Source organism: Vidua chalybeata, chromosome 6 (genome assembly GCF_026979565.1).
Source record: "Vidua chalybeata isolate OUT-0048 chromosome 6, bVidCha1 merged haplotype, whole genome shotgun sequence".
NCBI classification, from domain to species: Eukaryota; Metazoa; Chordata; class Aves; order Passeriformes; family Viduidae; genus Vidua; species Vidua chalybeata.
Window position 1 is genome coordinate 40,844,826 of NC_071535.1, and position 27,486 is coordinate 40,872,311.

A 27,486-nucleotide genomic window follows, 5' to 3' on the forward strand; every position below is an offset into this window, starting at 1 on the left:
CTACTGTTCCCTCTGGATTCCCCTGCAAATGAGTCAAGAGTTTGAGAGATACTTTTCTGGTAACACACATAAACAGATACATAAATTATCATAGGCTGAGGACAACTTAAACATCTGGGAGCCAGCTCAGGCCTGTCAAGCAAGTCACCGACACTCAAGGACAGGAAAGATCAATCTTCAGCCCCTGATTTCTGTGCCAGAGAGTAGGAGTTACATCACCCACTCCCTATACAAGGAAAACTGTGTATTTCGACAATAATTTGCTCTGCTTCTGTATTCAAAGACATTTCTATTCATTTAATTTACTGAGAGAGTGGGGGTGGTGAAGCCAAACTCAAAATACAAGGATTCAAGTTACTCACAGGTTTGTCTCAACTATCTTCTCAATACAGCACTTTAATTTTCCATCAATGTTACTGTGCAGTAAGATGACTTCCCAGAATTAAAAAGGAATAGGATTTATAATAAAATGCAAAAAACTGCAACAGAAATAGTTTCCAGTCTGCCAAACGAAACAATCTCATGTCCAAACAGTTACATTCACACACAGAATATAAGGACTGTTACTCAGATAGTCCCTGCAACCAAGGCACGTGGCCATAAGGCCAATAAATGAGCCAGCACAATCAAACTGCTAGACCTGTTAGACTTAATCCTAGGAGATGAACAGTTGCAAGTCCTAATTATCCTCTTGTTGCACTGCCTACAGAGGAATTCACACCGAATTTTTTTTGCCTTATTTTTGTTTTTCATGAGGATAACTCCTCTCTGTGTGAGTGACCAGACTCAATACGTCTGATATTAAAGATATTGTCCACTGAAGGTGTTAAAATTAACAGTTCAGACACACAAAAACCAAGGTTCTTCTTTGCATGACTTCTGGCTGACACAGATGGAACTCAGCTGCAGTCTGAATTTTTGCTTCAAAGCCCTCCAAGCCTGTTCTGACAACAGCAGAACTACTTACACAGTCATTTCGGTGACTTTGGTAAGTCACTCCTTACTCTTAGTCACTTTATTTGAGACAGCTTTATGAAAATGGAAGTTAAACTGCAAATGGAGCCAGGATTTATGCAGCATGCACATTACGGATCTGCTATCTTTCATCCCATCAGATCAGTCTCAAAACTAGTAGTTATAAGCATCAACACAGGCAAAAGTAAGTCAGCCTGCAAAACTGCCAGCACTTGATTGCTCTGCTGTTGCAGTACAGTGCTTAAAACACTCAGTGTAGACAACAAAGTATAGAGAAAGTCTATGTAGCCAAAATCCCTTTCCTTCAGTTGTCTTCTCTTCCTTCCATCTTTCACACTTCATGTATTAACTCGCTACTCTTAACCTGGCAAGGAAAGTATTTCCTTTCTGGAGACACACATGATCGATGAAACCTCTGTCTCCACTACTTAACATCTTTGTTATTACTTCAGCATACCTACATCATCACAAGACATTTCTGGAGTCCAAAAGCTTTTTTACTTGCTAACAGTCTCTTTTACTCGAGAGGGAGAAAGAGCAATATTTCACAGCACATGTACATACATTAAAGAAATATGTCCAACATATTTTTTAAAAATATCACCTTGTATTAACTGCACTTAAGATTGCTAAAAATTGGACAACTATCACATTTCGCTAGCTTTCTCCACCTTAGAGAAGCAGTTTTCATAATTTCATTCAACTTAGGTAACAGTTTCATGTTCTAGTTCTCACTTAGGAAGCCCAGTGTTGTTTTGCTGTTGATAATGCATGTACAGGTGTGACTAAATAATTCAAAGCTTTCTTAAAATACTGTATTACATGACTAATGTAATGTTCTATGTTCTATGTTTCTAATGTTTCTGATTTGTTTACAAATACAGCATCTTTGTCTTAAATACACACATAACAGTAATGATTATGGACTGTGGACTTAGATTATGCACTGTATCATATACTCAAATACACATGGAAGACAAAAAATTACCTAACTCAAAACATAGTTTTGGAAGGAAGACAACAGTGTTGCTTCAAGTGTACTTTTAACAAACAATTCAAGTACCTACAAAGACTGTCACCTCTTTGTACCACCATGGGAAACTGATTTGGCAAGCTCTCTTTTTGTCCATACCCTCATCACAAGAGCAGCTGTTGAAGCTTTGCCATTTCAGGCATATTATCCATGTGTCCCCTCCTTGAAATTCTTCAGTTCTTCCTCCACCTTACTTCAGCATGTCCCCAGGAGGCCTCCGCTGTTCCCAACACTTCATCTCTGAAACTTGTCTTGCCCATCAAGACATGTTCGCTTGTCTAGAATTTCTGATTTATCTGAAGTTAAGAAGAATGCAGCTCAGTCTTCAGACTGCTTCCACTACACTAATTCCACTACAACATTTTCTGCAGTCTCTTGGCACTCCTGTGCCAGTTATTGAAAACCTCTTAGTTGGCAGGTTTTTCAATAAAGAAATGACTATCTGTAAAATTGTTTCAGTCAGCATCGAACTATTATAGTAAAGAGAGATGCAACAATCTGAATCAACAGATTGTGCAGTGCTTCCTCCACTTTATATACAATGTAGAAGTGGATGGCCTAGGAGACAGGGAAAACCAATTCTCTTACCTCATAGCCAAACTGGAGTTCATCTGAGGTTAGCATAATGATATCATCATCAATAGCCAGCACTGCTTCCGTTTCAATCTCATCATAAGGGAAGAAGCGGTTGCTAAGTTTGTTTTCTGCAGTCCTAACAACTTTCAGGGGAACACGAATCTTTGGCCAGAGGGAATCTAGAGAGAAAAATTAAAAGAAATTTAATTCAATGTTATACTTTACTTCTGAATCTGCATATCCATCTTGCCTGCTTTTTACTCTTTTCTTCTTCACATCTAAACAAATGCTTCTTAATGGAGAATTTACAGCAGTTTCAGTTTGGCAAACACAAGAGCATATGAAGGCAAGAGACAGAAGTCCAGATGCATCTCTCTCTGTATCTCTCAACAAAGAGCTTCATGGGCAGCTACACAGAGGATAGCTTACCCAAAACAGCAACTTGCAACACTCACAGAGTAAGTGTAGGGATAATACATATTGGTTTAAGACACACAGTGTGAAAAGATGCTTCACTCAACTGCAAGAAAAATAATTTGAAGCAGCAGTATACAATCACTGACTGCAAGTCTAGGGTCATAAAGAATTTTACTAAGAATGTTAGTTCTATCAAGGGCTGAGCAAAATAAATTTTATTATATCAATTAAATGTTTAGCACAATTCTAAGGAGTAGATTGTGTGTCTCATCAATTTCTTTCATCTTTGAAGTCCTAAGTCACAGTGATAATTTAAAACTGGATAAATACAAATGTATTCTAAATTGTGCCCTACAGCATCCTTCCAAGTACAATAGAGCACTGGAGTACACAAACATTAAAATTCACAAGTCAAATGAGGATTTAAATAGCAACAGAACCCCCCACAGATACAAAATTGCATCAAATTCACTCTACCATGGCAATAATTTCCATTTTTTTCCTATGTGTCTAACATGTAGCACCTTAAATGTCACGTTAACAGCTTCTGCATATATTCAAAAATTTTCAAAACCTTATTCTATAACTACAAAATAATAGCTATAGGTGTAAATATAGACCACCAACCTAAAGGAAATGGAAGTAAGGGCTGAATGTTAAACATTCATTCTAAATGCATATAACCATGTAGAGTTTCTAGCACAAAGGTTAACAGTAGTCATTATTACAGTATGATGCATCCCAGAAGCAACTATTCATGAAAATGTATTTTAATTAAAAGCAAGAGAGACATTGGCAAACTGGAGAGAGTTCATTAATTTCATGAACCATGAAAGTAATGGTGGCACTGGAGCATCTCCCCTAGAAAGAAAGGCTGAGAGTGCTGTGGCTATTTATCCTAGAGAAGGCTCAAGGAAGATCTCACCAATATGTACAAATACCTGAAGGGAAGGTGCAAAGAAGAGAGAACTAGGCTCCTTTCATTGGTGGCCAGTGAAAGGACCAGAGGCAATGGCACAAACTGAAACACTGGACATTCCCTCCAAATATCAGGGGAGACTTTTTCAGAGTGTGTGCGACTGAACACTAACACAGGTTGCCCAAGGATGTAGTGAAATTTCTGCTCTTGAAGATATTGACAGCCCATCTGGAGATACTGATATTGCTCATGAAGACATTGAACCATCCGGAGATAGTCCTGCGCAACCTGCTCAAGATGTTCCTGCTTGAGAGGGGGCTGGACAGCTGGTCTCCAGAAGTCCTTTCCAAGCTTAGCCATTTTCTAATTCTCTGGTAAGTGGAGTCTAGAGGAACTGATACTGGGCCTGAAGGCACTGGAATTTGCATATCTGAAATACATATAAATTTTCAGTGCAATTTGCAAGTGATACAAAGCCTGGAGACATGAAAAACAGTAAGCACAATAAAGTCATACAGAGCTTACTAAACTCTATATGAACTGCTTAGTAAACTAGGTGCATTTGAACCAAAAACACACTGACACATTCAAGATACAGTTAAACACTAGGACCAAGGCAACTTTTTCCCTAAAAGCAGCTTCTGAAAAGGATTAAAGGGACAGAGTAGACATTAGTTCTCAGCATGCTGCTGTGGCAGAATGGATTAATATAATTTTTGTATCTATAGATGGGTATGTAGTAAGAAATAAGGGCAGAGGGCAGGGCAATTTTACCTGTATGCAGACACAGACAGACAGATGCTAAAATACTATTTCATTCGGGTGCTTTTATATTTCAAACCATGTTAAAACATTGAAAATGGTGCAGAAAGAATCACATGAGTTATCTGAGGTCAGGAGAAAATGCCTTTTGGTCGAACATGGAGATCTATCTGTTTGGTTTACTAAAAGAAGGAACAAAAAGTAGATTTGCTTAACATGTACAAGCACCTACACAAGAAGAAAAATGACATGTATCTTCAACAAACTGGAGAAAGACATAACAAAAAACAATGACTGGAATCTAAAGCCAGGCAAATTCAAAGTATAAATAAGGCAGACATTTTTAATAGTAACAGTGGTTAACCTCTGGCAAAAGTTTAAAAGGACAGCAGTTGGTTCTGTACATCTTGTCTTTCAACAAGACTGGGTATTATTACAGAAAATGCAGTCAAGTTTGAAGTCACTGGACTGAAAAGAAAGGCAATGTAGTGACTTATGACACACAGGTCAACCCAGATGGTCTTACTGCACCTTCTGCCTCAAACTTCATGAACAGCAAGACTGTTGACTGCTACCAGGATAAGAATAGAAAGTTTGAATAAAACTACTAAGACATGGGGAGCAAATACAGAAATTCAGAAAAGAGCATAAGGAAATAAGATCCTTGTTTCTGTGTTTTGAGAATGAAAAATGGAAGTTAAAATCGGTGTCAATGAAAAAAGCCACTGTAAGGACAAAAATAAGAGAAGTCCTAACCCAAGAAAATTATTTCAGTTTTTAAACAACAACATATGATCATATTCCGGAATTGTTCTCAGCAGAAGGATCTGAAGAATGCTGGCTGACAGACAACACCAAAAATTATGGGATACAATAATGTGCACACACTGCCATTATAACCTTGAATCAGGTCTGCCTCCAAGACAGTTTTGCACTCTTTCCACTGTCAGTCTGTTACACTAGGAAGACAGTACCAGGGAAGAAGAGAAGCTGTTTCATTCCCATATGTACAAGTAAAATTTGCTCTCAGGAAGGAGTGTCCATCCCCATCACCACTGGGCCTCTCAGCTTTAACAGCTCACACAACACTCCAAAAACCCACAAATCTGCACACTGCTAGAAGACACCAGAGTATGAATGCTACTTCACTCAGGAAAACAAAGCAATATTTCCAAACCACAGCAAGTCTTCAAAAGTCAGTTTTCTTGGAGCTGTATTTTAGAAAAGAGGATTGGCAGGCATGGGTAGCTAAAAAAAAAGAACACAGTGATATTTACTGGCAAAATTTGTATTCAGTATTCGGTTTCCTACCCCAAGGTTTTTCCTCTAAGGGTGAAAACATATCTGTAAAATCTACTTTTATCTGTGTGGTCTTGTACACCATGGCCTTCATTTAAAACGTATGCACACTCTTGTCCTGTTTTACTCACCTCTTGTCCTTCTTCTAGAAGGCAAAGGCATTAGCCCTAGCACATTTGAGTGGCTTGTGACACTGACCAGTAGTCAGCTGGAAGGATTCAATCCCATTACTGATGGACTCCAAGGGAAGTCCCAGTCAGCCACCAGCTGGGGAGATACAGCAAGCTCCTTGGGGCCACTACAGAAATGGAGCATTGATTCCAATTTTAGCACTATGAGCTCATTTTATTCTCAGCTTTATAAGATCTTTAAAAGCCCTGCATGAATCATAATCTGAAATTATGATTCCAGTAGGAGACCACTGACATTCCAAATTTTTCAGCTTACTTGTTATTGTAACCTTAGGAGGCACTAACATTGAATGACTATTGCAAATTAGTACTCTTGATTTCACTCACTGCTTTCTTACTGGTTTACCATGCAATGTGCAAGTACCATTTTATAAATGGTAACAGACAGTTACAGGTACCTCACAAAGACAGATGTCTTTGCCTCGTAAAGACTACAGATTGTATAATGTTTGCAAGCTTCTTAAAGACCTTTGGATAATTGCCTATAATTATCCAAATGTAACCCCAGAATTGGTATAAAATAACTTTAAGCAGCCTGATAGATCCCAAAAATACTGTTACAAGTGTTTCAGTTACAATCAGAATTGTCATACATTTGTATGCATACAATTGTAAATTTGTATTTATATGTAGCATCAAAGTTTACATTTGATGCCTGTTAAGCATTTTTTTATTCAGCCTTTTCTTCTTTTTGCGTCCACTACATGTTGAAAAAAATAAAAACTAAATTGCAACAAAGTGTAGGAATACATTGAAACAGAAATTGAAACTGAAAAATCACTAGGATCAAAAAGTAATGATTCAAAAAAAACAAGCATGCATATAAGCATTAAACTTTCAGCTCTTCTGAAAAATCAGCTATTTGATAGCTTACTAAAAGACATGCCACTTGCATAAAAAATGGTTATAGAAGAAAAAGTAATGAAAAGTGTATGAAAAATGAAGATGTAATCTAATTATAATCAGCACGCATCTCAGATGTCAGCAAATCCTCTTAAATCCACTTGATTTACTAAGGTCTTGGAAAGTCTTTTAAAATGACCAGTTCTCAACAACGGGTATGTTACTGTCAAATATTTGTGCTTTGAGAAACATAATATAAAGTTTCTGAATTTAGCCTTAGATTAATGAAAAGAAAATATAAGCATTTCAGAGAAACTTGGAATAAGACATTAGAGTACCAGTTAGTCTGCAGCATGCAAAATGCACAAGGCTACTTGCTGCTTAGAGACTGACTTGACACTGGAGGTTGCTGCTCCTACAGAGATGGAAGCACATGGGAAATGTTATGACACATTGACACCTGGGTAACAACTGGCAACCTGGGCAAAACTGACTTTCATAAAGGACAGCAGGCTCCAGTGAGAGATTCAAGTATTACAAATTAGCTCTGCCACAGGAACTCCAAAAGCAATACATATATAAAAAAGACAATGATCACATCAGAAGTCAAAGTTTTAGAATACATCAGGTAGGTTAAAATTGCCTATATTTATTTTTAAGGACCACAAAAGAAAAGTATTTGTATTTAAGGAGCAATCAGAAACAGGGTTTGACACTTCTGTAATATCAGACTTTGAATTTTCAGATACTGCTTGGAAAGTTCTGAGAAACTTCAGAACTAGCATAACATATATGGAGGAAATTCTCAATTTACTAGACTTTGTTATAACCAAGGTAAAAGCACAGGCTTTATTCTTACAGTAAGACAGACCTTTAACAGAGTATGACATACACAAAAGAAGCTTAAGAATCTTATATCATGGCACAAGATCCTTTAGGCATACAAAAGTAAAAATGCATGTTTCGACTGGAGACTACTCTTACTTTTTAAAAAATCAGTGAGGACTCTGTGATGCAGCAGAAAATAGAAGCAAATTATGGAAATAAAGCTCTCTGGAATGAATACAAGTCTATGTACGTAAGGATTCTGAAGAGAATGACAGACGCCTCCTATTGTGGGTCATACTGAAATAATCACGAGAGAAGAGTGAATAACACTTATACTTGCTCTCTGGTAATGACTCAGGTCACGATTGGCATTATGTGCTATTTAGGACTCCTGATGCACTGATTGCTGGAGAAGCCCATAGAAAAGAGTGTGTGGTCCTCTAAACACAAAATCAGTAGTTTCCCAACTTTGGCCATTGCAGCTCTCTCTTCTAATGGGCTAACAATCCATACATGGCTGTGGCTCTGGCCAGCCCACAATTCCACCAGTAAGTCCTGCAAGTTGAAATCTCACAGCAAAATTTTCAAGCATGATTTCAAGATGATTTAAACTGTAAAATAAAAAAAAGGTGTCATAGTTACATTCCCAACTAAACACTCACATATAAAAGAGCAGCAAAAATTCCCATCTAATGATGCATTTCTCAGCTACAACTGCCACTGAACCACATGAGACATGTAGATAAGAGAAGGGAGGACAGGCATGAGAAAGAGGCAACTTCATTATAACCTAAAGGAATACCCTCTCACATGAAAAACCTCTCTCACTTTCCACACCTCCTTAGGCTTGTGATCAGATGTTTGTAATGAAAATGTAACTAAGCTTGCACACTGTTCATCTATAAAAATGATTTCTTAGTCTGAAATCCAGCCCTATTTCTCAGTACCGAATGAACTGTTACATCATACATAAAAGGGGGATCATTAAAAATAATAGAGCACAATATTTCCATGGAATGTATTATTTATTTTCAAAGTGAAATGGCGCCGTGCCATGCTTTGGGAATGGTACTCCCCAGTTCAGTGTCCCAACCAAGACTCTCCAAACCACACACCTCTCTCACTCTCTCCCTTCCCCCTGCCTGCTGCAGGAGGATGGAGAGGAGAATTGGAGGCACAAAAGGCAAAGATCACAAGCTGAGGTAAAAACAACTTACTGGAAACAGCAATGAGATAAAATGAACAGTAGTAGCAGTGTACTAACCACAGGGTACAAGAAAAGAAACTATTCGCATGGAAAAAAAACCCAACAATAGACAATACCAGACAGCTCCTTCCACCAAGTTTTTTCAATCAGAAAGAAGCCCTTCTCCTTGGAAGAGACTCCCTTTCCCTCAAAAAGAGTGAGGTAGTACAGAATAGTGAGGTGGTACAGACTGCAGCCGGAACCAGGACACGCCATCGTGTTGCTAAATAGCACCATTCTCTGTATGCTTGCTTCTGAGAAACTAGGAAGCTAATAACACCTCAAGAAGTCCTTTTGCAGCACAAACATTATTGTTGATCTTGTCAGCAGACAGAAGTGTATTTACAAAGGGAATTACTTGCTCTGTGTACTAATCATCCATTCCCAGTTTCAACACTCAACATAGGGAAAATGAGAATCAGTACAGCAGCTGTACAGAGCTAACCAATGTTCTGGGGACACCACTTCTAAGTAGTATCAAGTTTAAAACATAGCAAGTGATACTTGAATGCAGATGGTTTGTTGCATTTGCAATTGGAAGCAGCAGGTAAGGATAATGAGGAACTAGAAATACAGCATGCACTCCTGATGGCAAGAACTGAATGCCTGTCAGTATTAAAACAATATGATAATTTTTTTTAAATCCACTGATTGCCTAAAATCATGGCATTTTGATGACTCATACATAGACATTTGTACAAACATTCTTTTTCTGCTTCACTGCCTCAATAATAACGACTAGTGATAATCTGGGTCCAGAACATTAATTCATATAATGCTCTCACTTCCCAAAACTTCTATGGAGTCCATTTGGAAATATAAAAAGGAAAAACCTTTCCAGAAGTTTTGCAAGGTGGACAAAGACTGATAAAAAAACTGCCAGAAAACACTTCTAAACATGCTCTGTTTGTACCTGCAGTTGCACAGAATCCCATAAAGCATACTCAATTCTCATACCTGATTCTAGCTGGTCTATAGTAGTTTGAATGCAGCTAATTGAACATTGCTGATGAAACCTAATTAAAACTTTTTCAAACTCTAATACTGAATGGCAGAATTTAGCTGGAGTCTGAAGTTTTAAAAAACTGTCAGAAACAACATCAGGCATGTTACTTCTACTTATTATCAGAATTCCTTCCATTAGGGCTGAGTGAAAAAGCCTATTTAAAGTTCAAAACAGGTGCTTTCTACCCACATTAAAGTGTTTATATTGTTTTACAGAAATCCACAGAATTCCTCTTGTATATAACAAAACAGAACATTTGGTTCTAGGACACTAGGGCCCAGTTTGTTAAGATGAGTTTGATAGGTTAACTTTCTAGATTTCCCTAGGAAGTAATATTGCAAAATGTTTGTAATATGCCTTATGGATGACTAAAATCATCATTAATTAATTCTCTAGCTAATCAAGAAAAATGGCATGAAGTCCATCACCAAGAAGCCAAATTAATTCAAAACTTAGAGAGAAGTTAAAAAAAATTATTCCTACCAGCACTGACTACCAAAGGCAAAATATGCACAAAAACCCAGACTTGTCACTGAAGTTGTTTTTATTAATTTTTTTTTTAAGATAAGACTTAAGATACAGCAATCCAAAGCATACTCACTTTCTTTAGCCCCAGCGGTTTAAATAGTTTATATCAATGTTGTCCATTAACAGCATTAAATAGAAATACAAAGATTATTATTTCAGTATCACCATAAGAAGTTTATAGCAACTTAGCCCCAGGATCCACAACTGAACAGAAAATACATATTCCTTAACATATACTTTAGATTTTTATGAAACAACCTAAGGAATCAAGCTACCACACAGGATTTGTAGCTTGTTGCATATTTACTAAGAGTAATGAATTTATACATTGTAATATGTTATGTGGTAGACAAAGTGGTTTCTTCACTTGTCTGAAACAAATATTGGCGGAAATTTCTATCACAGACTATTTTCTTGAATTTCAGAACTAGCAATTTAGAAAAACACAAATGAAAGGAAAAAAACCATGTGGCTGATGGAGAAAATAATGATTTCTACAAAATAGTCCCAGCAGCAGGCACTTAGACCACAGTGTTTATTTTAATTGATCCAGAGTAAGGGAAAATATTGGTTTTTTTCCTGTAATATTCAAGGCTTTTACTATTTTTATTAGTATTATACACCAAGTTATGGGCCTACTGACATTACTGTTGCATTGATGGGCTTCTGGCATACAATGCATGGCAGAGAAAACATGCAAAACTCAGCCAAAGTCATAGAGCAGGGATCACGTCCCTAAATTCATTGAGTACTTAAGATAACAAGCTGATTCTATAATGTTTTAATGTTCCAGATTAGACTCATCACTGTAATATTTTCTTTCTGCTATTTCACATATAAGATTCAATATTTTTACCATCAAAAACATTGTTGTCTTTGCAAAAGACATCTGTGTTTCTCATAGATTCATCTTGTTTCTTTTCATTGATTCTAAAGAAAACACAGAACCATGAGTTCAGACTTCCATATATAGCTCTCAGACATTAAGTTAAAAAAAAAGATCCTTACAAACTCTTAAGACTAAGGAAAAAACAATTTTAAAATTACTACTGATATCTAGCCCACATACATGTACTTCTCCAATTTTATATTTCTACACGCTGTTCGGTTGAAAACTTTTCAGTCAAGTGCTCATTTAATCCATTGCCCTTTTACCTGCTTACCTTTTTGTCAGCCAGCATAACAAGAAATTTCTGTCGCATCAGAGCTGCATCTGCCCTGAGAGGTTTAGGTTTGAAAAGAGTTTGTTTCCAGACACCTTGCACACTTCCCACACCTGTTACCACTGCACAGTAGCCAAGATCAGCTACAGCCTCTTAGCTGAGATGCTCAGCACTTCTGATGGCAGTGACCACCTGTGACTCCATGATATTAAATTTTGTACAATTTTTAGAATATTTCATTTTCATTCAGTTTTCCTCCTAAGTCATGATTATCATTACATAAAGGCACTAATGAAAATGCATATTGTTTTGATAATAATGATATTTTCAGTTATAATAATTTTCTGGTGTTGACAGAGGAAAGAAAGGAAAGACCACATGTCATTTGTGTGGCACTTTGCCAGCTGCATCCCAGGAAACCTAAGCCCAATTCTCAATTTAGCACACATACTCACTAAGGAAGGCAATTTGGATGTTCTTCACCCAGCCCTCCCACTTACACACGCAAAACAAAATGACAACATGAAGAGCTGCAATGACAAAAGTCAAGATCTGCTTCTGTACTGAAACATGTCCCTTACGTGGAAAGGACCAAGAAATACAGTACTTGATGCTCTAGAAGGTTAAGCACCTCTGCTTTACTACAACCAATTAAAAATGAATAGTCATAAAAGTGCAGATACTACTGTAGGGTAATAAACTAGACTTTATCAGTGACAGTGGTGCACATTACAAACTTCAAACTCATTCCTTGTTCTAATCCATCAGAAACTTCCTGGCTTTAACAGGCTATAAACAGCAGAAGCTTTGAAGTCCGAGGATTAGGATCACTAATAGACAGACTGAACAAGAGACTGGCTGAAGAGCCAAGTGGAATGCCCTGCATGGATCTGGAATAAAACAAGTTCATTTAATCAAACTGACCTCTCTCTAGCCATGGGCCAAGAGATTGCAATGATTGTAACAGCAATAAAGGGACAAAGGGACACTAAAAACAAATAGTTATTCGCTTCATAGGCTAATGCAAGGAAAAAATGTTTATGCTTTCAACTGTGCTCTCAAGTCCACAATTTTAAGCTCTACAGGTTGAGGGTTTTTTTTTTTAACTAGTTTACAACTTAGTAGTAGAGGCAGAAAAAAATTAAACACACTTTGATTTTCAAGATTAATACAATGATTGAAAAGAAAAGGTCATTTTAATGATCCATTTGCTTAAACTCTCCTGTATCTCTCTCCTGTATCTCACTTGAAGGAAATGTGGAAACAATTTATTTGGGTTGAATCCACCCACACTCAGTGATCACATAACTGTATATATCACTAAGCTTTTTTGCTTTTAGGAAATAACTGCTTACTGCGAAAATTACTGTTGTTATCAATTTATACACAACAATTTTTACTCTAAAGGACTGCAAGACATTTAAAATATGACTTACCTTGAGGTATTTAGCCCAGAAGTAATAAAGAACACTTTTAAAATTAAGTAATAAAGTTACTCTGCTTCAAACTACAGCAAGTTGCCAAAATGGCAAATGAGCCAAATGAATGGTAGCAATAGCTTGGCTCTAAGAAGCTCTTAGGAGATGGCAAATTGAGACAAGTGCTCAGGGATTAATTTCTATGTTGCATCTGGCTGCTATGCAGAATAACTAACCTTGAAGAGTAGAACACAGCAGCAGTTGAAGCCTCTGGAAAGAGAATTATAAAGTCAGGAGTCCTAACAACACACTTCATTCACTTCAGAAGAGAGAAGAATACACAAAACAGCATTTCTTTTGAACACGTATTCCTAGAAGGCAACATTTTTTGTCCCACAGAATCACCACATTTCCAGATGAGAATGACAGATCCATATGTACAGCACATGGGAACCAGGCTCATATACAGCTCCTATAGCTACAGTATTTAATCCAGAGTGAGAGGAGGAGGCTTTAATTGCCCAGCACCATGCTCAGGATTTTAGATTTTTAGATCTGAATGAACACCTTGAAGAAAGTCACCCTAGGGAACAGTAAGAAATAAAATGAGCAGTGTTTGGAGAGGATTGTCCAGCACTGGAAGGGATTACCAAAGGCCAGGCCTAGCTAGCTTCCCTTACATGGGGCAAGACCTCCCATTGATTTCATGGTGATTTCATAATGGAATTCAGTAATGTCAGGACATGTGTTTTCAGCTGAGGACCTGGGAAAAGATTAGGAGCAGCATGGTCTCATGAGGCAGGCAGCCTGGGGATGGGAAAGAAGGAACTTAGTTGGACACAAAGCAGCCCATGGAGTGTACAATGACATTGCATAGAAGGACAAAAAAACCCATGAGATACGGATCTTAGGTTTGAAAATGTAGGCAGCAAGCTGTGAGGACTGGGCAGACTGAGACTGGGGTCCTGGCACAAGGGGATACAGTACAGCAGTATGTCAGGCTGGCAAAGCACACCTCAGCTACTGAAAACTAAATAATTGGCAGATTTACAGCACTGAATTCACACTGGAGTAATTAATATTCCTTTGAAACCAAACCTTGTTCCAAAAATCTACACATATAAATAACTTGGGAAAATGCCTGTGAATGAGTCCTCATTTTAAAATAACCACAAATTAAAAAAAAAGTTTAAGAACTATGCAGATGACACCAGACTCACTCACATACTACAAAGAGCAGCACAGTACACCATATGTGTTGGAAACAGAAATATTTTAAAACAGGCACTTAGGTATTGTCTTACTGGGCAAGCATTAGCATTTTCACAGGATACTCTAGTGGTATGGAAATGCCATTTTGGACACCTGAAATGTCCCAAATTTTCATTTCATCAATCAATCAAAATATTCACTTATTTTATAGCTTCAAGCATTCAAACTACTTTGAACCACATTTGCTCTAGAAACAGTCCAGTAGCAGCAGTATATACACTGTGATGAAAATCTGTCTACAAAGAAATAAAAGCAAGTATTGACAGATCAAAAATAGGCTTCTCCTTAACTACTCCCTCCAAAAATGTTAAAGACAGAAATCTTTCTGGAATATTGTATTTATAACTTTTGATTCAGAAGTTAGCAGCACAACCACTGGCATGCTTTTGTTCTTGTTATCTACTTTGGCCTCTCTTATTTCACTTCCAAACACTTTGTCACAAAAAGTCCAAACCAATTATTTTGAAAGAACCATGAAATACTTCTTGAATATAAATGATGTAGAAGAGAGGTCATTCTGTAACAGGTGTCAAAAAACACGCTATGCCCAGCTTCACCTTCCTCCACCACCCCTCTTTTACCTTCTGGCGGATTCTTGTTCTGGTTGTTCCAGACTACCAACAATTTGGACAGACTGGGCACTTTAGACACCTCCGTGATAACGCGGAAAAGGCTCTCCACTCGGTCATAGGTCAGAACCACGGCTGTGAAACCTTGGGACTGAGGTGGGATCAGTGGAAGGAAGAGTGGGTTGCTCACACTGCTCCATTTCTGCAAAGGCAAACAAGAAAACAGCAAAGCAATTTGTTTAAGGTGAATTATCACAGTAGGGAGCAATTCACACAGCCAGGTCCTAACCATCAGATTTGTAATTTGCTCAGATCAGGCAGGCTGATTTTCCAATTCTGACTTTGGCAATTTCCCAAAACCTTTATTCCAATCTCCTTCTTATTTCAATTTCCATTCTTGTCTAGCTGTAATGTTGCAACCAAATAGAGATTAAGGTAAAAACTAAAGTGGAAGAGGCAGATAGATTTGTGGAGAAGGAAAACCAAGGTGAATTGAACCCAGCTAGCATGGTTTAATTCTCATTTACTAATCATTATTTCAAGACTCAATAAACAAAAAGAAACTTAATCAGCACTACAATTTCAGAGTGAAAAAGTGTTAACAACAACAAAACCAAAGGAACAAACCCAAAAACTTGGCATAAAATGTGCACCCAAGCAAAAACGGAAAAAGCAGGTAGGAAGACAAGCAACTTACTAGCTTCCACAAAGTTCGTTCAATGGTGGAAAAAAAACACCTATTACATTAAAAAAAATTTAAAAACATGAGATTCAAAGATGAATTTCAGTTATCTGCTCTTTGTGAATTTTAACTAGGGCATCCCTTTTAAGACTTTAAAGGTCTTACACAGCATAGGGAAGCCAGCCCAGATGGCAAAAGACAAGACAGACAACTACATTCCCACTGAATGTGCCAACCCCCTTTGGAGCTGACAACATGGGGGAGGAAGCAGTGAAGGGACCATTTGACAAGAATGAACACACCAGCATTTTAGTCTCAAATTTTCCATTCCAACTGACGTTCCAAGCAGGGGTCGGACAGAGAAGCAAAGGGAAAAACCAAACCCTTTGGGACAAGGTGAAAAGGGGCGTTGGGAAAGCAGAAACTGAGTGATGCTGTTTTACAAGGAAGTTTTGAATCCTAGCCCATAAAAACTTTGAATACTTATAAGAGGTTAGCAACTACCAGTACTTTACAGAAATACTGTGAAATTCTCCAGCTAAACTCATACCATAAGCCTGCTTGTATCAGGAGTAAAGCAAGTTTTACAGACTCAGAGTTACAAGGTCATATCTGTTGGAAGTAAACTTTGAAATTTTATGTTACCCTATTTAGTCTTTGGTTAACTTTATGCACCCAACAATCACCTTCCTTGTGTTTAATGGTTAAACACCTGTAACTACAATGACTTCAAGGATGACGAGGATAAAGAGCCTATTTACTGAAAGACATCACAACATTTTGGTAAAGAGCAAAAAAAACTATGATGTGAATATTATTTCCTTCTATGAACAAATCAAAACTGAAGAGGGGATAAATATGTGAGGCAGAAAAGTATGTTAAGCACAGCATTGGCACACTCTTTTGTCCAGGATGGTCTAACAGTATGTTCCAGGCAAGGACCTGTCAGTAGGACAGACTGAAAGACAGACTGGCCTTCAGCTACACACACTTTATCAGTTCTGGTAAAAGCAGCATTCATCTTAAACTGTTTGTGAGGATTCTAATGGAAAACACAAAGCTCTAGTTTTTACCCAAAAGGAATAATAGGATAATGCAGAAACAGTAACGGTACAATGTGGAACTTTGGTTCATGAAAGGGACATGGCTACCTGTGAAAGCACACTCAGTAATTCAGAAAATATACATCCATTACTTCAGCAACTGATAGGTGCAGAGAAAAATTTGCTTTCAGATTATTACATTTTCTAACATTAAAGCTTGTATATACTTTGCTAGTTGTACAAGATGACTAGTGGCAGATGGGGACAGCCCTCTGATTTTGCTGTAGCTTCAATAATTCCTACAGCAAATCACAATCTAAATGTTACCAGAGCATAATCCACCTCATTAAAGCTTTACTGCAGACTTATTTCCACACAACCCCCACCCCAAGACTGTTATTATCCGAATGACCCTGGTAATGTCAAGCAGCTTCTTAACACAACTCTCAGAAACTTCTTTTCATTAATACTTGAAACAGAGGTTTAACATCATAATCAGAGTGCCAAGAAAATATTATGTTTCTGTCCTACAAGAAGAAATAACTGGTAGAGCCATCTGCAGACAATGTTCTATTTATTACTTACGGGTGAGAATTGCTACCTGGATTATTGGCTCCCATTTGAAGTTTTTCTAGAAACGTTTTCTCTCCATCCACAGCACCTTCTAACAAATTGCTTGCTATAATATATTTTGAAAATCATTATTTCTTTTCCATAATCTAAGACTATTTTAAGTACTTACAGAAAGAAACATATCATGCATATGTGTCCAAGCACATGCATATGTACCTAAAATGGTCATGGATTTCTCTTATAAACTTAAATTTTAGGTAAATTCATTAAATCCCAACTTTCATGCCTTTCAGAAAGGCATGAAAATTCTCCCCTGCTGGTCATAACTTAGGAAAAATAAGGCAACTTTTAAGGAGGTTTTGCTTCTGCACCTACTAAAGGATTATGGAGGGAGAGAAAAGCCTGTAGACACACACTAATGGATGGGAGAACCATGCCTCTCATTTGAGAAAAACATTTCGAAAAGGCAATTAAGCATCTCTCAAGTGCTATTAAGAGCCAACCCCCTGCTGCCTGCCTGAAGAGTGTGTCTACAGTCTGAGACCTATTGACCCCACTTTCTGCAGGAAATCAGGCAAATTCAAGCCTCCATAATTTGCTAAAGTCTTCCAGATTTCTGCTTGGGAAAAGCAAACCATACAGGCAATTAATACAACAGCAACCTAATTATATCTCCATTATGGCAGCAAAGCATGAAATGGCTAATGACATAGGGATGGGTTCTCCCAGTCACTGCTCAAGCAACCAAGTGATGAAGGCACATTTGTTCCATTCCCATCTTTATTAACATTCTTGATGGAAATTCACAGGAACTTTCCCTCTCAGAGAGGAGAGGAAACAGCAAAAGTAGATTGATCATCCATCACCTTTCTTTGACAAAGTGCTGACACTCAGCTATGGATAAGACAACCCTTCACCATCACCCTCCCAGCTAATATAATTAGAAGAGCCGGGATAATTAATCCAAGATTAATAGGTTACTTGCTGTGAATCATTTTTATGGGCAAAAAGGATCAAATTGAAATGTTAGTTTCCTAAGAGTAATTTCATGTCACTTAAGACTCAGTTGTCTGACAGCTCTTTGAAGTTAATATGAAAATCCAAAGTACCGGAATGTGAGTGACAGTGAGAGCTTGGGAATAGCCCGAAGCTTGAAGAGGGGAGAAGTCAGGAATGGTTCTGTATGTACATAAGGAAAGCATGCAGCTGTCCTGTGCATGCTTTCTACAAGTGTGCATGTGTGATAATGCCTTAGAAACAAGGCACCTTCTTTTACTATAGCTTGATCAAATATTGTCCTCCCTTTTGGTCATCAAAAACAACCTGATGCTACTTTAGGAAAAATAAATACATTAAGGATGATGTATCAAGGGAGCTGAATTATCATGATGTGGGAGGCTTCAGGCTGGATTTGATTCTTCAGGTTTGAGATTTGAGTCTTTGAGACTCAGGTTGGATTTGAGTCTTCAGGTTCAACTTGGCAGGGAAGCTTAGACCTTTTTTAGCAGGGTACAGAAGGGAGACAGGTGGGAGCTTCACTACGTCAAGGAACACAACTGGACTGAGAAATGGACAATCTTAATATTTAAATTCTATAGAGCCTCAAAGATATTGGTAAAACATCAGAGGTAACGAAGACTCAGTCCCAAAACTTCTTAACTTGTTGTGCACCATTGAAAGAGACTTGAAGAAAGGTACAGTAGACACATTAGAAACTACATCACAGAATGGTCTCTGGGAAAACAAGGCTGTGTAAGATGTTCCATATTCAAGAAGGATCAAGAACTTCCCAGCTATCATTTAGTGGGAAAACTCATCAACAGCACCTAAGAAGAATAAAATTTCACTGCTCCCATGAACAAGACAGTGAGCTTTCCCACCTGTGTATTTTATTTTCAACACCTAGCCTTGCTGTAACCTACCTATTACTGAAACCACATAGTCTGAACAACAATTCACTGTCTTTTTAAAACACAGAGGTAAGGACAGCAGTGTGCTGAACTTAGTAGCTGAGCAGTCCTACACATCTAAGCAAAACAGAGATATATCCCCTGCCACTGTGGCTAAGGCTTTTTCAGCTGGGTTGTTCTTAAAGTCAATCTAACTTCAACATGGTTTCAATTATGAATTACCAGACCTAAAAACGCCTTGATTTATTATATTTTTCTCCAATTATTTATGGTAAGTTTCTATTCAATACTTTGAGAAAGTATTTCATCATGCTTCCCATCCTCAAGTGGTCACAGGGCAAACCCAAAGGAATTAACCCTCCCTATTTGTCCAGAGCCAAGCAAAGTGCTTACACCCAACAGAATTACAAACAAAGTTGCAGTGGCCATCATTTCATGTTTTAATGAAGATCTTAAACCCTCCTCACATAAAAAATTAGCCACAAGACAGACAGGCACTTCTATCTAGTAGAAGAATAATCCACTGTGTAAGAAAAGTATCCTAACTCTGGGCAGGTAAATTAAAGAACCAACTGTTAAATCATGTTTCACACCCATATAAAAATACCAAAGATCACATCTGAATATTTGTGGGATATTCAACCAGTACATATTACTAATACAAGAAAAACCCCATCAGTAAACTGAAATTTATTTAATATTAAAAAAACCCCTATCTTCTAACTTAATAAATAAAGCAAGATTTGATCCAGCTGATTGAAACCATCACACAAGTAGCTGGAAAATACAGCAGAAACAGAAATCTAATATTGTTCAATGGAAAAAATACCAGATATGCACTGCCCAGGAAAGTGCTCGCTTGTTCTCATTTACGGGTAGATAAAAAAGTGTATACTAATATTTGCTTAATGCTGTGGAGATGACAAATGGTACTAGGAGGGAAGCACAGTTATAACAGTAGCATTATCTGTAGACTGAGGACTACTTAGGCTTTGCTATATGAATGGCATTCTGCGCACTGAGATAATTCTGCTATTTTAGCTTACACCAAATGATGGTGCTGTTTTCTGCCTCACTGGAAGAAATGAAATCTGGTATGTTTATTGTTCGCATACTGATATTCTCAAGTGATTATTAAGCTCTGGTCTGTATCATCCAAGGTCAGAGCTCAAAAGCAGCCCCTGACAAAAAAACCATCTAATGTTTCATAGGTCTACATTATAAACAGGCTTGAAAGAATTTCAACAAAAGCAGCTGAAGAATTCTGAAAAAAAACCTGTCTTACTCATTTTTCATATTAGTGAGGTATAAGGCAAAGAGAAGAATTTAAGCAATCTACAACGAAGCACAAGTGAGGAAGTAATTTACCTCTATTAGAGCATAACAAAGTACTTAATTGAAGGTAACAGATCACATCTCAAGCCCAAGTCATTATTTCTAATCCAGCCCAAACTGGTAACCATCAAAATGCACACCGTAGAATCACTCATTTTCTGGCTTACTTGGATGTAACTGATTGCCTCTGCCTAATGGATTATGATTGGGCCAAAAAATTCAAAAAGACATTAAACTTCCATGCCTGCATCAAAAGACTGTCTGAGACACAAAGGGCTGAAGTAGTCCAGCAATGAATTTCAGGCCCCAAAAGTACCGTTTGCTCCTCTTCATTAAAAGGAGGAAATATGTCATAATGCCTTTTTATTCAAAGTATTATTCCATAACATATTAGCATATTATATGCTACTAGTCTTCCATTTCCTCAACAGGACAGTGAATAAGTAGAAAAATTATCCACTTCATTACGTTTTTTTTCGCTTGAGAAAGGCCAACAGTCTTCAGTCAGCCCATAAAAACACATAAAACTGCTTGGACCACTTCCGCCGTGCAACGTACTAAGTATGGAATTAACTGTATATGCATTTATCATCTGCATACTGTATACTCCCTCCTGGAAAAACACTCTCCTGTACCACTGCTGGATCGATACTCTGGTGAAGATACTCAGGCAACAGTCTTAATAATATTTTGAGCCAATATAAGTCAAACTAATGCCAAGAAAAGCAGCCTTCAAGCCACCCAGTCCCTCCCTTGCCCACACCCCCATTCTTTCTTTTTTCTCTTGCCTGCTAAGTTTTATATAAGGAACGTTATTTTGGCTAATTCACCACAAGTGAAATAGAAATATCTAAAAAAAGGTTGTGCATGAAAGAAGAAACTGTGACCCAACTGTAGAAGAGTGCAGGACTGTTTCTTTGCATATGAATCTAATTCTGGAAGCAAACACATGAAGCTACAATACTTCAACAAAATGCAAAGTATAATGTACACCTTGGAGAGTCACGAGCCATTGTAATTGTCAAAGTAGAGATAATGGTTATACTGCTTTGTCTAACACCTGAAGCAGGCTGTAACAATTGAACAGCACAACAATTACTAACCAGGACATTTTAGCAAACTTCTTCTGTTAATTCTCAGGATTCTAGTGACCTACTAAGCAAAATTAACCCCTATAAGCATACACAAAAAAAATCCCCACCTTAAACCAAGGAGGCAGGCAGGTAAGAAACCATGGCCAAGAGTTCTTTCTAAATAGCCTTCTTTGCATAATGATCTTGCACAACAAGCTCTTCTTTCTGTTAGATAGGTGAATTTGTCCTAGCAAGTAAATTCACAAATCCCTTAAAGGTATATAGATATTCCAAAGGTGTATAGATATTCCATATGCAAATCTGTGCTCTCATTTTCAAAACCTCACTATTCAGAGCACAGAGATCTGAGCTCTATGAGCAGCCTTGCAAACCTTGTACTGATTAAATAAATTTCTGGCTAATTTCAGTAAGCCCTTAAACTAGTGATTGCACCTCTACACCTCTTGTTTAACAATTAGCTATATCTTAGCCCTGAGACTGACCTGAAACCATTTTCTTTAAAAGCTTCAGTCGTGAGTTTATTTAGAGAAGAATATAGCAATTTTCTTGTAAATAAAAAGGATATTAGCTACTTTGCCTTCTTATCAAAGTTAGATGATACAGCTGCCATTTTCTGCTACCTCAAACATACATATTTAAGTCTTGCCAACTATAATGTTTCATCCAGGCTGACTAGAAATTGTAACAGTGCTATGAGTGGATATTAAGCAGGAGCTAGATGAGACACAGGCTCAAGCAGATTATTACTGCTCAAAAAGCAGACAACTTTGAAACTCTGATAAGTGCATTTATTTAAAAAAAAAAGTATAGGAGAGAATCCAGGAGATGTTTTTAGGTTCCCTTTAAGGACTGAGTAATCTTTAAAGCATTTTCTTCATTTCACTAAGTGTGTTTAAAGGTGCTTGGTTCTGCTACCATAATTGTAAAGGTGTTAAGATATTCTGATTCCCTTCTTGTGGAGTACACACCTGTGCAGATTAATTTCTTCCTCAAATACTGACTAGGGCTACATTTCCTCTCCAAGAAATGACAAGAGGCGATTATTAATGCCTTTGGCTCAGCAATGGAAACACAACTTCTGAAGCACAGCAATGAGCTTCTAACTCTTCATCAGCAACTGTTCACACTCCATGGGTCTGAAGAGTTTAAAGTAAAACACACTTTACTCCTACCCAGCTTTCTTTCTCTAAACTATCATAAAGCAAGACAGTTAACAAGTTTGGTTTTAAAAGTAAAACAAAACTATTTTTTATATTTTGACACAGAGAAAATTAACTGATTATGACTGAAAATCATCTACAGGCTTTTATATAGTAAAAAATCAGAACCAGCTGTTTGATGCAGGAGGTTAATTAATACTGCACTGTTTTTTCTTAACATAAGTGAGTTCAACCAGTGAAACTTTAAATTAAACCAAGAACAGGCAAAAAAAAAAAATCCAGTAAAACTTCGATCATCAGTTTCTGTAAAAGAGAAATTGTTACAAAATAACATAGAGAAAATTGTAGCCATAAGAATAATTAGCGATTTCAACAGAATTAAAAGAAAGATCCTTGCAGATTTTTTGAGATCTTCAGCATTTCCACTATTTTCTCTGCATCATATAGACTGTCTCCAAATATATACAGTGCCCCAAACTCTCCCTGAATAAAACAGAAATAAAGAAAAGTGTGTGTGTGTGTGTCTGCGCATCAAGGAAAAATAAATAAATATATAAACAAGGAAGCAATTTAATGTGTGCAATAGCAAAAGTTAAAAGTTCTCATCTTAGTGCCAGGACATAAAACAAACTGCTAGTTATTTTGCCAGCTGTCATAAAATATATTAGCTTCATCCGTGCAAGTTACCAGCACAACACATACACACTCAAACTCAGACACAGAATTATTACCAAGTTTCATAGCACTTACCTCTTATACGAGGGAAAAAAAAAACCAAAACCACAATTTGTTTTATGAGTAAACCAAATGAATATACTTACCACAGCTGGGGGATCATTCCATTCTTCATAAGAAATGGCAGCATATGGGTAAATTCTATCATTGATAATCTGAAGAGTAGCGAGAGCAATTGCCTTCATAGATCGAAAATATGCTTCCCAGAACCACCTTGCCTGTAAAGAAAATAAAATTCACTTTCACATTGCACAGATCCAGTGCTTAATAGCCAATTTTGGCTTGCCATGCACAATCTGTTCCATACAGTCTACATGTCAGGTGGAAATTAAGTTAGGAGGCAGGTTTACTGTAGATAGAGTATTTCCATAATGCCTGAAGGCTTCAAACTCAACTCCACCCCCTAAAAGGACTCATAGCCAATAAAAAGAAGCAGCAGCATTATTTTTCAAGTGATTAAAGAGAATGAAAATATTTGAAGGAATCAAGTACTTTCACACTTAGATCATATGTTTTCACCCTGAAAAATGTCAAAAGCAGTTTAACCATGGAACAAAATAAATTACTCTTAACCTCCATTTTTTCTAAGGCAAAAGGAATCCACAGTGGAGTTAAATAGTCAAATAAAAGCATTCTGCCTGAAAGGCAGAACTTAGAAGTCACTTTTTAACATCAATATTAGAGACATTTGATCTTGATAGAGAATTTCAGTGTTCACGAACCCTACCAGACTAATAGCTTCCCAAGTGTTCCAAGAAACCTAATATAATTTATACAATTAAATTATTATGATTTTCACATAAAAGTACATGTACATGCCAATTTATTACAATCATCAATCCAGGCTAATTTCTAGCACAGTGTAAAACTGCTGAAATGAAGCATGAGGTTGTTATACAGGTGCTCTGAATTTCACAGATGAGTTGTTCCAAAACTAAGGTCCCATAGTTTTCATCTTGTCCCAGTTTCTGTGTCAGACAGAAATTATAGTTGTTTGGAAATGAAACTGCTGACTTATCTGACTCTCTGTTAAGAGATATAAACATACTTTTTAAATCCCTAGAACTATCAAATTATCCTGTAGGTCCCCATCCAACCCAGAAGGAAACATGCTTAACCAAACCATGTAGTTAAAGAGTTCTGGCCCAAAAGATATTATTTTTTTCAACCTTTCTTTTCTTCAGGAAATTGCAGCACATTAAACTCTCCAGAAATTAATTTCATTTGCACTCTCCCTATGGTTAATTACCAGCTATAAGAGTATGTGTTTGCATGTAGGAGGTACAGCAATTTAAAAAAATGCATTTTTTTCATTAATTGGAACCTTTAAAATTTTTCAGAGTCAAGACACAGCTGAAGACAATACACAAATTTGGGCAAGTGCTATTTTACTCTTGCTACAGATCTCTTAAATAGCAAAAAGGCTCTACAAACAGTTTTAATAACATGCTATGAAAATATTAAATAATATTATTTACCTTATTTAGTTACTGCATTATTTACCTTATTTAATTACTGAAGGCATAACAAGTTTCTGGAGGTACAGATCTTGGGATGAACCAAAAATAACTCCTGTTTATCTGTTTTTAACAAATGCCAACAGACCTCACTCTGCAGGTCAGTACTTTTTAACAGAAGACACACAGTGATACCTGCATTTACACTTCTTTTTGGATATTCCTAGACTAAATAACAGTCTAGAGGAAAGATTATAAGCACAAACTTGCACATATTCATGTTTATGCTACCCTGTACTTTACTCTGAGTGTAAGCTAAGGGGTTTAGAACTACAGACTTGTTGCTGACCACCAGCCCTAAAACTCTACTCTGTGAGTAAAAGAAAAAGAAAATCTGTAAAACACATTCTGCAGAACATTTCTGCAAATATTTAAGATGAAAAAAATCCATGTTACAATTTAAAAAGCAAACTAGGAAAGAGATTATTGCTCTCTGAAGTACTACATTTACTGTGCAAACAGCTGTAACTCTGACTATTTCAGGCTATTTCAAAATTTTACTGCAGAAAGCGATGGGTATGTCCAAAATGACACTTACTCTTGAGCTTGTCACCCAGAGAGAGTGCAAACTAACTTCAGTTTAGAATGGAATCACTTCCCTCTCCTTATTTCTCTTCCTGATAGGACTTAACAGCTGGATAACAGCCTGATTACCAAGAACACGGAACAAAATTACTACCGCATTCAAGTGTAAAAGCAGAAGAATTATATAAACAGATAAGAATAGGTAAAAAGACAATAAAGCAAACACTACATGCTAAGCAAAAGCATTAGTATTTCTTTCCCCATGTCCTATCCCTTAGGAAAAATATATTATCAAAACAGCAAACTATCTAAAAAGAAAAACAGAAGCAGATTAAGAACTAAAATGGACCACAACAGTTAATGTCTCTGTTCAAGTATGCTAAATAAAAAGGATACCAAATTTTATTTTCATGATAGACAACAGTTTAGAACAATTGCTGTAAGCAGCACTAAGTAGGAAGGAGAAACTATTTTATGTAGTTTTATGTATGTTTTTAACATACAACTTTATAAGCAATTATGTAACTATTAATAGTATGTAATACAGGATTATGTATTCCATTGTCATTAAATGAGATCATTCCTATAGTGTTCCAAGATTGTTTATTAATACCATAATATCTATTATTATCTAGCTTCATAAAAATCAAAGATGGTTTTCTTCCTTCAGCAAAACTAGGATGGCTCTGATCTAGCTTCTCTTTGCTTAAAGAATGCTTGCAATGTCAGGGAAGATTACACCTTTATACCAGAAGCAAATCTGGAGAAGAGGGCAGAGGGAATTTATATTTTATAGACTAATATTTATGTAATTAATTTTTTGTAAAGAGCCATAAAATGTTCCCACAGTTGGTTGTAATATTTTTTGAGTTGTGTTTCTTTAAGGCAGAACTCAAAACCTTCTAAGGGGATTTGAAGTCCCCAAACAGATGTTTCAGGGTCTCATTACTTCCTCCCCACCTTGTTTGCTTTTATAAAGCAGAACTGATTAACATGGCTTGCCAGTGTCTGCTGCTCTGCATGCTGACTTACTAAATATTTTGGGAAAGTTTTCTATTGGGAAGATGTATGTTGATTCCATTTGAAATCTATTTTCTACTCTACTTGGTGAGGTTGAAAAGCTTATGTTGGAATGTAAGAAATAGAGGGGATAGAAATCCCATGAACACATTTGTGATACAGGAGAGAGTAACAACAACAAAAGAAAAAGGTTTCTGTTCCAGACTCCTCTGCCAACTTTCTTATTATTCTTACATAGCTTTACTGAGCTCTCTGTTCCTCTTTTCTGTATCTATGAATCCAGGAAACTCAAGAGTACCTTTAATACACAACGGAATGTTTTTAAGGTATGGTAATTGTAACGTACTAATTAGAGCTACCTGAACGCCTTTCAGGATTTGAAATAAACAATCCATAAGTCCAGACCTTGGCTTTCACATAGAATTGATTATACACAGCCTACAACTATGATATAGTCAGACTCCTCCTTTCAACCTGAACTGAAATTAACTTCTAGTATTCTAGAAGCCTGCTTGATGAGGTTTCCAGATTTTTCTAAGGAACACACTATGTAGACCACAGACTTGTAGAGAAAGCTAGCTTTGTGTACATCTAAATATTGCTTAGGCCATGGGCAACCTAGGTGGTTAACAGAGATCAAACATCTACTTTGTACTTTGTTTGCCAAGACAACACAGATCAATGTACATTAACCTAAATGGCTTACAAGGAATTGAAAACAGAAAGAAGAAATACAATTTCTCTTCTATTTCTAAATTTCTGGATAAATAGAAAATCTAGGATAGATCCAAAATGAAAGACAGAAAAGCATTACTTTTGAAAACAGTTTTACCAATGCTTTGAAGAG

General features: G+C 36.9%; 1 protein-coding gene across 3 annotated transcripts in view; it reads right to left on the bottom strand.

The window, feature by feature from the left end:
* The window catches only part of EXT2 (exostosin glycosyltransferase 2), a 72,961-nt gene that overhangs the window by 15,212 nt on the left and 30,263 nt on the right, over positions 1–27,486 (bottom strand). For all 3 annotated transcript variants that reach the window (XM_053946034.1, XM_053946033.1, XM_053946032.1), the window contains 3 exons: positions 23,664–23,795; positions 15,058–15,247; positions 2,597–2,763 (listed from right to left, as the gene is read on the bottom strand). In XM_053946034.1, coding sequence (XP_053802009.1) covers positions 2,597–2,763; positions 15,058–15,247; positions 23,664–23,795 — 489 coding nt within the window. The remainder of the gene's footprint in view (positions 1–2,596; positions 2,764–15,057; positions 15,248–23,663; positions 23,796–27,486) is intronic.